The sequence below is a fragment of the Triticum aestivum genome, chromosome 6A, assembly GCF_018294505.1.
Source record: "Triticum aestivum cultivar Chinese Spring chromosome 6A, IWGSC CS RefSeq v2.1, whole genome shotgun sequence".
NCBI classification, from domain to species: domain Eukaryota; kingdom Viridiplantae; phylum Streptophyta; class Magnoliopsida; order Poales; family Poaceae; genus Triticum; species Triticum aestivum.
The window spans coordinates 475,732,229-475,743,594 of NC_057809.1; the positions used below are offsets into that span (position 1 = coordinate 475,732,229).

An 11,366-nucleotide genomic window follows, 5' to 3' on the forward strand; every position below is an offset into this window, starting at 1 on the left:
ATTCCTTGCACTGCATCAATCTGAAGCTTGATTGCAGAAAAACTACTATGCTACACATGCAGGAGAGAGACACTTCTTGTTGCCGGTCTCCCCTTGTTCGATCTCTTCTTTTCACAAATTAAAGTGAGGGGTCCAAGGAAATGAGAGCCCAGGCAAAAAGCAGCACTTTTTGTGTAGTGTCATTGACCTTACCAGACTATATACACTTGGAAAGCCTCAGGAGACAAAATCATGGGCCTTAACGCCAAGAATGATGGCATCATATAGGCGTCTTTGTACTAGCTAGCTACCCTGATTAGCCTCCAGCTCTCAAACCTTTCATCCCTAGAGTCCCTTTGTCACTGAGACGATTTAGATGATACTGCTAATTCCATGTCATTTTGGCTTCTCTCTGTTGGATTTGCTTCTCGGTAAAGCGATGGTCTGCACTAATTACCTTCGTTAGGAAGTGATATTCTGCTCCTTTTTTGTACAGCGGTGCGGTAGAGTCCACCGGGGCAGCCAGCAGGTCTGCGTCCCGGCCCCCTTCTTGCCTTACCAACCAACCTGCAAGATGATGGCGGAATTGTTAGGGTATGTCGAGGAGGTACAATGATGGCGTCGCAGACATATCGGGAACAAAAGGGGAAAGCGGAGGGGAAACCCTAGAAATATTCTCTTGGTAGCCACTCAATCATGGGTGACCACACATGATTGGGTTAATTACCAACAACATCGGCGCACAACACGAACCACCATGTGGTCCTGTTCCTCATGGGAAGCAGCAAATAACCCACAAGAATATGCGTAGTATATGGTGTTCTAGCTATAGGAATGAGCGATCTGTCAGTCCTTGCCTGCCTGCTACGAATTTTTAGAAATACTCGCGCATTATGATCTTGAGTAGAGCCGCCATGTTAGTCAAGATTCCCCCGAATGCGTGGGGTTCTCTTCTCGGTTGCCGCCGACGTTTCTTTTTCTAGGTAGTATAGTACAGTAGTGGATTCATGCATTATTCACTTCCAGGGACGCATATATGGAATTATGGATTCAGGGACTTGGCTTACCGGGTATAGTAGGCGGTGTTGGTGTTCATACACAATGGCGAGAGAGAGAGAGAGAGAGAGAGAGAGAGAGAGAGAGAGAGAGAGAGAGAGAGAGAGAGAGAGAGAGAGAGAGAGAGAGAGAGAGAGAGAGAGAGAGAGAGAGAGAGAGAGAGAGAGAGAGATGGCTCTTTCAGTGATGTGGGTGACGAAAATGACGCCGGTGATTAGGACGAATTGCAACCACATGTAGAGTAGCTATATAGCTCGAAGAATATCTAGTGAAAACATCCCCGTGAGAAAGGCACGTAGGGCACTCGATATTGGTAGGAAACCTATCTAGCTGAAAGAGACAAGGTGGACTGTCGGTATCAGATCAAATTTCCCTTTGTAAAAGACGGTACCGTAGTGGGGTGCAGTAAACAAGTAGTAGTAGTGCATGTATTTAGACAAAGGATGATATCGTGTGTCGATTAATTTGGCTCCTACAGGCATGTTGCGTGTTGATTTCACAAGCAAGATTCTTTTCAGCCAGGTAAAATCACCAGCCATCTGATCGTGAACACCGTCAAGTTGGGATAGAACAGCAGCGGCACGAAAAGAGTTGCCCGGCCGGCACGGCGGCACCGGCCCGGCTATCCATCCCTCTCTCGGCCGCGATCTCCTCCCCCCAAGGACACGAGAAAAACGGCCACAAAAACCACCCACGCAGCCGCAGCCGAGGAGCAAAGCTACTGGATCATTCCTCCACCACCCCCCACGCCACACCCCCACTTGTTAAAAGGCTCCGCCGCTCCGCCCCCGCCCCTCTCCTCGCTCCCGCTATTTATCCGACGGCACCCTCCGCGCTTAAACCCCTCGCGCTCCGCCCACTCCACCACACCGCCCTCCTCCCTCCTCCTGCTCCTCGCCCGCGGCGGCGTACGTCCTGCTGCTGCGCGCGCGCTCTAGCCTCGGTCCCTCCTTCGGTTCCATGGCGGAGGCTCTGGGGTAGGACTGGACGTACGAGCGAGCTTTTCGGCTCGGCCCGAAGCTCGCTCCAGCTCGGCCCGTTACAGCTCGGCTCGATAGGATTATCGAGCGGGCCGAGGTCTGAAAACAGGCCCGTTTCGCGACCGAGCCGAGCCGAGTTTCGGCCGGTCCAGCTCGGTGGCTCGCTTGTGGCCCAGCCCAATTCCACCATCGATCACAATAGCTAGCGCATTAGGGCACGAGCAACCACAGCCAGAGTCTCTCGTCTCTCCCTTTCTCTGCTCTGCGCCGCCTCACCTCTCTCTCGCCACGCTGCAAATCTGGATCGACGGCGACGAGCGACGCCGCGCTTCCTCGCCAACTCGGCACCGACGGCGACGGGCGGCGCGACCGTTCCTCGCCACACCGGACATAGTCGGACGCGCCTCCCCTGGTTTCTCGCGGAACGTGACGAGCCGGAGCAGGTACTTTCTTCCTTCCCAAATCCCAATCCCTAGCAGCAGCTCTCTGAACTTAGTATGCATGTGATGGATCAATGGATGGATGGATCGATGGATGTAGTCATGTAGTTTGAACTTCCCAAACCCTAGCCGTATGTGTCTACACTAGTACACACATCTGGTGGATGGATGGATGGATGGATCAATGTACGTAGTCAGGTAGATGTAGGGCTAGATGGGTGGATCATGGATGGATGTATTGTAGTCTGTACGGCTAGATGTAGCAGCAACAGATGGATGGATCATGGATGGATGGACTTGTAGGGCAGAATGGATGGATAGATCAAAATTTTCATTGATTCCAATTAGTTTTCTGTTGTTGATGAACTAGTTGATGATCTACTTGTTGTAGCATAGCAGCTTGAAAAAAAATCTACTTTCCGGAAAATTACATAGACTCCATGTCTAATTAGTTTACTGTTGTTGATGATTGACCATTTGTTGTTTGCTGATGTGTGCAGACGCCTATCGTCGCAACAATGGACAAGCAAAAGGGGAAGGCGAGTGGGAAGGAGAAGGAGAAAGAGAGGACGTTGGACTCCATTATGAAGAGAAAGTTGCCGAGCTCGGGGATGCAGAAGGGGAATGGGAAGGGCAATGCAGCAGCTACTACACGGCTGCCGAGGAAGCTGACAAATGATTCCAGCAATGTCCCAATCGCTGAGTTGTTGTATAGGGTAAAAAAGAAACCTCCGCCTTGACGTCTCCCTAACCCCACCGGCGCTGGCGTGCGTGCCGGAATCGCCGTTGCCTCCGGCTCTGCAAACTACTATGAGAGGGAGGCTACATCTTCGCAGGTATGTACGTGCAAAATATATATTTGTGCAAGCTTGTGTATGTGCTGTTTTTGCTTTTTGAAACTCAAATTTATGTGTGCCCAAGCTCATGTGCTGTTTTGGTACCCAAATGTCAAATATATGTTTGTGCAAGCTCATGTGTGTGCTCTTTTTGGTATCCAAATGTCAAATATATTTTAGTGCAAGCTCATGTGTGTTGCTGTTTTTGCTATCCAAAAGTCAAATATATGTGTGTCCAAGCTCATGTGTGTGCTGTTTTTGCTATCCATAAGTCAAATATATGTGTGTCCAAGCTCATGTGTGTTGTCTTTGTGTGCTAGGCAATGAAGCATGATAAGCAAGCGGAGGAGGATCATGAAGAGGTGGAAGAGGACGAGGAGGAGGACGAGGAAGAGCAAGATACTTTGTTTGAGGTGCCGCCTGGGGTTGGTGACAAATCAGATTCAGATGGGTTTGTGGATAGTGAAGAAGAAGCCTTCGAAGGTGATAAGCAAGTGAAGAAGAAGCCTTCGAAGGTGATGTAATGTCCGAGAACTTAGATATGTCTACTTGTGTGGTTTTAGATGACTACAGGAGTTCTTTGAAACCAGAAATGGTCGAAGCCTTGGTGTGTGGTGCTAGTTATATCAAAGGTTCTCACAAGGACTTCAATGTGGTGGTATGATTCCTATCTTTTTCTTCTATGATTTCTGTCTATTTCTTGTATGTGGCTAACTTACAAATAATTAGGAGAGGGATGAAGATGAGGAGGACGATGTTGAGAATATCAAGTTGCCCAAGATTGTTGATGTGGGGGGTGACAACAATTGGTAGCTAATGTTTTTACATGTCTCAGTTTTCCTATCTTGACATATTGAGAATATCAAGTTTACAAATCTGTGTTACATGTAGATATTCGCCATGTGGGTGTTGCTCTTGATATTTTGAAGATGGATGTCTACATGATCTTCTCATGTGGATTGTTGAGGTCAACGTGATAATTTCGTGCCATTCTTTTGTTGTGATGAACTTCGAATTATGTGTGCTGTTGTGATGAACTATGGACCTTGAATGATGTTGTGATGAACCATGCACTTTCAACAATGTTGTTGTGAACTTGTGATGAACTATGAACTTTGGATTATGTGGTTTTCACTAGTCATTGTTTGGCTGTCAACATTTTCTCAGTTTTATGTCAAAGTGGTAAGTGTTATGCTATGCAAAATTTCCTTGTTTGGCTGTCAATATTTGATGTTTTCCTGTGTAAAGTTCCAGTGAAGTGTTGTCCAAAATTCAATAGAAATGCTGCCCAATTCTTTCTCTCATATGTGTTCCATTGTTACAATTTTTGTAGAAGAATTCATATAAGAACATTATTTTTCATTACTATGACCATTTCTTAAAACAATAGACTGCTGGATTGTTCATTTTTAGTAGTATAAACTGTTTGTTTTCCAAAATATAGGTTTAATTACCGCAAAAAATCAAGTATATGCACTATATATAGAGGTCTGTACTATTAAATGGTTCTGGGTGAAACTGGCTTACGAGCCGGCTCGGTCTGAGCCGAGCCATAGCCAAAGCGAGCCGAGCCGGTTGAAGTAGGCTCGTTGGCTGAGCGAGCCGAGCCGAGCCGAGCCGCTCCAGAGCGAGCCAAAGCCAGGCTCGGATCAAGCTCGGCTCGGCTCGGCTCGTGTCCAGCCCTACTCTGGGGGCGCTGTGCCGCGGCGGAGGCTGGTCCTACGCGGCCATCTGGCGCTCCGACCGTCGCGACCCACGGTGAGTCATCACAGAGCAACACGCATCGCCTCATGCGCCTGCTTCTTCTCCTAGATCTGCATCGCCTGGGTGGGTCTCTTGCTAGGTGTCTAGCTCCTGCCGGTAGCTCAGGAAAATTCTGGCTCTGTGTTTCTTCAGAAATTGTCCGTGCAACTTTACACCGCGGCGTTCATTTTCTCGGGATTTCCCATGGAGTGCGAGATCCCAGCATCAAACTTGCGTGACACTGCCTCTTGTTCTAAAAATGAGAAGAAAAAAATAGAAGCGCACATTGGGATCTCAAGCCTGAATTTGCATTTCCGTCTGCTTAAATACGCCCCTTTTCTCCCGGCCCCTCTGACAAAGATAAAGGTTAAAAGAAAAGCTTATCTGAACTCTATAGTGTGCGTTATTCTGTATGCTCATTTCTTGCACTGTCAACAGGGATAGTACACGTACGTAGCTCTCAGGAACTTCCTTTAGGCAGCAAAGCAGTGCGTATCCCACTAGCAGTCCTCTCCTCTTGTAGCTATCCGATCTCTGCCTGTAAGCTGTAAGCACGTACGCGATACTGTGGGATTTTTTGGTCAAATCTTCTGAGGATATCTTTCTTTTAGGCACTGCAAAAAGTTAACCATCATCAGCCATTTTAATTGTACGTGTTTCTTTGCTTATTAATGTGAGATCTCTTATCCACCCTTTCTCGAAAAATAAATAATGTGAGATCTCTTAAACCTGTGCAAAGTTTAGACCCTTTTCTCCCTGGAACTTGTACATCTCAGTCTCCCTGCTCATTTGTATTTATTTTTCAGAACTCTGCTGATTCGGCATATAAAACTGTAGTTTCTTACCTATGATTTGCTTCTCACGTACAAGTTTGCTAACGATTGGAGAGTGCCACTGCGAAGATGAAGCCCGAAAAGTTGTTGAGAATATGCTTAATCAAGTCCATGTTGTTGGAGAAGGGTATGTCACAGTGACCTCCTTTTATGCTTGACTCAGTTTTCTTTTGCAAGTCATTGGTATCTCTGTTTTAAATGGTTTTGTGCCATTCCTCAAAAAAAAAAAGATTTGTGCCGACTTGTGGCTAAATACTGCAAGAATTTTTTCCTGTTAAGTTATCAAATAGTTATGAGCCCTGATTTTGCAGAATATTTGAGATTAACATATATGGTGTTAACTCTGTCAGTGTCAGCACTATTTTTTCTCGACATTTCCTTGTACCGTTCCATCAAGTTGCTTTTGCACTCAACTACTTTGCTGATCATGACTCGTCTTCGATTTCAGCATCATAGGGTCAGCTCTAGTAAGTGGGAAGTGCCAATGGATTTCCGATGATGATTCCTTTAGTTTGGTTCAGACATGCAACGCAGAAAACCTAGGCTTATTTCAGGTATAAATTTCTTGCTCTCTTTTCAGATTTCTTTCTTTAAATGATGTTCTTATAAATTTATTTACTAAACTATCACATGCATGAATCTTCAAAAAAGTGTTTAGACAACCAAAAGACTAGTTGGCCTCATAACACCTTGTCTATAAGTGCACTTGGATTATTTATTAGAAAAAACGCATGGACATATAATTCACGTTTTTCCTGTCCATACTTCCTTTTAGTTTATTGCAGAAAGTAAGAAGTTTCCTTATTTTAACAGAGGAAGGTACCTTCTTGTAGGGCTATACTTGGTGGCAACATCAGTTCATGAGTGGAATAAAGGTTATTCGCCTTTTCTTTCTTTCCAAAAAGCTTCTTATAAACATCCATTCTTAAGGCAGTTGGGGCAGAACTGTCTTAATGATTAGCAGAACTTGTGATCAGTCACTGAAAAGTGCACATCTTCTACAGACTATTGCAGTAGTACCTATCCCGGCGCTTGGTGTGGCGCAGTTTGGCTCGGTGCAAAAGGTTAGTGCATATGAATTTCTCAAATGCAACTCTTACAATTATTCGTTATAGAAACACAATCTTTTTCATGATATCAATCTTTGTGTTGCTTCCTGATATCATTGGTTCAGTCTAAAAGAATTGTTTGCAAGAGTTCGTTTGAACTTTGACTGATGCCAATTCTTATAAAAGAAATATTTCCTGTTTAGACTGCTATATATTTATTGCTATGTCAGTTAGAGAAGAACAAGAGCTTGCCTTATGCTGTTAGCTACATGTTCTCTGAACTTCCTCCTTAGCATAAATGCATTATATCATTAGGCATCAGGACATAACAATTGTATACTTTCTGATGAAAATTTAATCTTTCACATTCACCAGGTATCTGAGAACTTAGAGTTTCTGGAACATGTTAAAGGCACACTTTGTCGAAGGGAAAGCATCTTATGGGATCCTTCAACCAAACATATTCATGGAGATGCTCTCCCTCATAATACCCAATTTCAACTCAATTCTCTGAGCACAAAGCGTCTTATGCGTATCAAAGATGACCCAGAAAACATGAAACTTCTTGAGAACATAGTAGGCATAGAATCTCTAGGGAGTTTAGTAAGTACTTCGAGCAGTTACTCTCCGAGCTCTTCAAATGGTTTCACTTCCTACGGAACTTGCAACGGTCGAAATCCTCCTCATATAGTGGCCATGCCAGTGAACTCCAAGTCAATAAATGCAGTCAGGTTATTTCATAATGGCGGCAATTTGATGCAGCACAATAGTGGTTCAGAAAATCCATTATTACAGCTTCGATCTGCTAAACAGCCTGATTCTAGTTTAGCAAGTGCAACCACATCCTATTCCAGTTTAAACAATCTTCCTAGAATAGAGTATGAGCAGTCATGCACACCCAACAATCTAGGATACCACCTTCAAAGTGAAGATTCATCTAGTTACCGTAACTCATTCTCAGCTTGTTTTTCTGTGGGTGATGAGCTCAAACCCATGTTATTTGACAACAACAATTCTCCTGTTCAAAGTAACCCAATGCATGAGGTCGATACTACCGGATTTACTTCACAGGCTAATTGTGCAGTCTATGAGTTGCCAAATGAAATATTGGTAGAACCGATTGTGGGGACGGTAAGCACTCGCGGAAAAGGAAGCAATGGAAATACCAGTTTGCTAGAAAGCACGGTATTCGATCCCCTCATACATGATTGGTGGGATAACAGTGTCCTACTAGCAGAAAACATTCCAGATTTCGGTGCCACTACCACATCCTCTGCGACGGAACAGGCAAATAGTGATCCACTGTCAGTTGAAGGGAGGGGCTTGTTTTCAGAATCTGTCCTTGAAGAACTGCTTGGTGCTAGTGGTAATGTGAATACAGATACAGCATGTGGCTCTGTTGTCTCTAGCACTGGTCCATTAGCTGGTTGTTTCTCAGGTTGTGAATTACCAGGGTACACCATCCACCAAGACTCTTCTTACTCGGCGTGCAAGGAACAAGTACCACCATTGAACTTCCCTTCCAACAGCTATACATCTGAAAATGTACCAAGTGGAGAATCAAAGGCAATACCAGTGTCCCTGGCCAATTTATCTATGGATGACAGTTGCAGCCTGCACACTGCAAATTCCAAGGTCGGCCAGGTAACAAATCCCGAGGGAGTAAAGGTTATAAAGAAAAGAGCTAGACCAGGTGAGAGCACGCGGCCAAGACCGAAGGACCGGCAGCAGATACAAGATCGCGTCAAGGAATTGCGTGAGATAGTCCCAAACAGTGCAAAGGTATACTTATTGATCACACTATGTTTCTTTCTGCTTAAACTTATAGCTGGAAAATTACTGAGCTGTATATTGTGCACAACAGTGTAGCATTGATGCTTTGTTGGACCGGACAATCAAGCATATGATCTTTCTGCAAGGTGTAACTAAGTATGCAGAGAAAATTAAGCAAGCCGATGAACCCAAGGTATGTCATGCTGATGAAAGCATATAAACCATATAGAACTTCAGCATTTCTTCTTAGATTTTCCCTGTACTGACCTTGTATTCATGTGATTATGAAGATGATAAGCAAAGATAGTGGTGCCGTCTTGAAGGATAACTCAAGTGGTGTTGTCTTGAAAGATAACTCTAGTGCTGCAAGTAATGGTGGCGCCACGTGGGCCTATGAAGTTGCAGGACAGACCATGGTGTGCCCAATAATTGTCGAGGATCTTTCACCGCCCGGTCAGATGCTTGTGGAGGTATGGTTCAGAAGCGATCTGCTATTTTCCCTTGGCCCCAGTGCAGAAATTTGAGACATTCTCTTTGCTTTTTAACAGATGCTATGTGAGGAACGTGGCTTTTTCCTAGAGATAGCAGACACCATACGCGGGTTTGGACTGACAATCTTGAAGGGGCTGATGGAGCTCCGTGAAGGCAAGATAATGGCACGATTCCTCGTCGAGGTAGAGAAGAAATATTTGTTCGGCATTCTTAATTTTTGGGGGCTTCGTTATTTTATCATTTTAACATTATGGTGGCTTTGCAGGCAAACAAGAACGTGACTAGGATGGACATATTTTTGTCACTTGTTCAGCTGCTACAACAAAATAGCCACAACAGATCTTCTGACCAGCTAGCTAAGGTCATTAGCAGTGGGGTTCGATCTTTCGCGGAGCATCAGCAATCTCCAATGTTGATTCCAGTTGGACTTGCTGAGAGATGACAGTGAACACAAATATTTGGAGAAGATCATACTGGGGAGTACCAACTGCAGACATTCAGAGTGTTGACCGGCGCTTGATGTTGATTGCCAGGCGTTAATAGGACTACTAGTGTAAGATGTAGCGGATGTGCATTGTGTCATGAAGAAAAGTTTCAGTTACTAGTGCTTATACAAGTCCTTTCTCTTTTTGAATTGTTTGTACAAGTTCTTATGTAACCAGTTTAGGAACGTCACTGTTTCTTGTTTGTAATTGAAACGTTTGTGTGAATGTACGTTATCTGTTGTGTGTTTAGTGATGCCCGAATTTTCGACCGAAGAAAATGATATGTCAAGAATTGAGTTATCGTCTGCTTGTTTTCTATGTCAGGTATCACAAAGTGTACCACTCACTCTGTTTCAAATTATTTGATGTTTTAGTATGGAACTGAACGGGTACATCCTTCAAATAATTTGGAACTGAATGAGTGCATCTTTCAAATAAAATACTAGTTTTAAGCCATTTTAGGTTTTTCTTTCAAGCTTTTAGGCTGGGCTTAGCGGAGAAACCAAGTGTGGCTCGGATGCCAGGCTTTTGTGTCTAAGCCGTTGAGCCGGGCGGTCCATGCTTAGGTAGGACATAGCGTGTTTTAAAAAGACATCGAGCACCCATTTGATTTAGTGGAAATCATAATCTTTTTTATCTGAAATCGTAATCTTTTCGGTAGCCTAAGACCAGTAAACAACAGTAGGTAAGACGAGGTAAACCCTATTTGACGTGTGTCAAATAGCGAGCAAATCACATAGGGATACACCGATGGGCTGGGGACAATTAATGTTTCGCTAATTTTTTATGGTCAAATTATTTTTTTGACTTTTGGTTTTCTTTGTTTTTCACTTCAAAATATTTCCTTTGTGGCTTTCCCGGGGTTTTTTCCTTTCCATTTTCTATTTTTTATTTGGGTACTCTTAGTTTTTCTTTGGGTTTTCTTTTATTCTATGGAGTTTTCCTTTATTTGTTTCCTTTTTCTTTTGTTTCATTTTAGCATTTTTAAAATATATTATCTGTTGAATACGTGAATATTATTGTAACTACATGACGTTGATTTCAAAATACATGATGAATAATTTTTTAAATACATGATGCATATTTTTAATAAATACTCGCTCCTTCTCAAAATAAGTGTCTCAACTTTGTACTAACTTTAGTACAAAATTGTACTAAGTTCAGGACACTTATTTTGGGACGGAGGGAGTGTATTAATATATTTTTGCAATGAATATAATGAATATCTTTAAAATAAATCATGAGCTTTTTAATACACACTGAACAATTTTAATACATTTTTATTTATTTATTTTGTTAAAGCCCACCTAAAATGTTGGAGGAACAGGAAAACCAACAAAAATCGCCGAAAAGGGAGAGGAGCGCTCAGCATGGAGTAGATCCAATTTCGCACATGGTCTCTGGGTAGCGATAATGGGCGGCCCACATGGATGTTCTTATGTCTTTTCTCACCGGTTGTAGTAAGCTTCTACCTTGTCTCAGAAAAAAAAGGTAAGCTTCTACCAGTTTTTTATATTTTTATCTATGTTTTTACTAGCCGTTTTTACCGGTTTTCTCTGGGTTTGATTTCTATTTTTTATTTTTTAAATTTCTCCATTACTAAATTGGTTATTATTTTCTAAAATTTGAGAACATTTTATGAAATACAGGACATTTCTAAACACATTTTATGGAAAGTTGAGAACATTATTTGAATCTGT

The 11,366-nt window shown here is 43.2% G+C and overlaps 1 protein-coding gene across 2 annotated transcripts; it reads left to right on the top strand.

Annotated features, from left to right (window-relative positions):
- The first annotated feature begins 1,765 nt into the window (after positions 1 to 1,765).
- LOC123127978 (uncharacterized) lies at positions 1,766 to 9,963 on the top strand. Of its 2 annotated transcripts, XM_044547859.1 has the most exons (11): positions 1,766 to 2,012; positions 4,984 to 5,049; positions 5,905 to 5,994; positions 6,316 to 6,421; positions 6,701 to 6,742; positions 6,872 to 6,931; positions 7,292 to 8,698; positions 8,781 to 8,882; positions 8,980 to 9,159; positions 9,238 to 9,363; positions 9,447 to 9,963. In XM_044547859.1, exons 1-11 carry the CDS (start codon positions 1,996 to 1,998, stop codon positions 9,621 to 9,623), a joined length of 2,373 nt encoding a protein of 790 aa, XP_044403794.1. In that variant the 5' UTR covers positions 1,766 to 1,995; the 3' UTR covers positions 9,624 to 9,963. The 2 variants fall into 2 exon arrangements, with proteins under 2 accessions (XP_044403794.1, XP_044403795.1); XM_044547860.1 differs by lacking the exon at positions 1,766 to 2,012 and having other exon boundaries at positions 5,024 to 5,049; positions 6,681 to 6,742.
- Positions 9,964 to 11,366: the final 1,403 nt, after the last annotated feature.

What these genes read in the sequence shown, in the direction of transcription:
- LOC123127978 (XM_044547859.1), top strand. An exon ending in AGCAAGCCGATGAACCCAAG is followed by an intron (nt 8,883 to 8,979) that starts GTATGTCATGCT and finishes GTGATTATGAAG; the next exon opens with ATGATAAGCAAAGATAGTGG. An exon ending in CCGGTCAGATGCTTGTGGAG is followed by an intron (nt 9,160 to 9,237) that starts GTATGGTTCAGA and finishes GCTTTTTAACAG; the next exon opens with ATGCTATGTGAGGAACGTGG.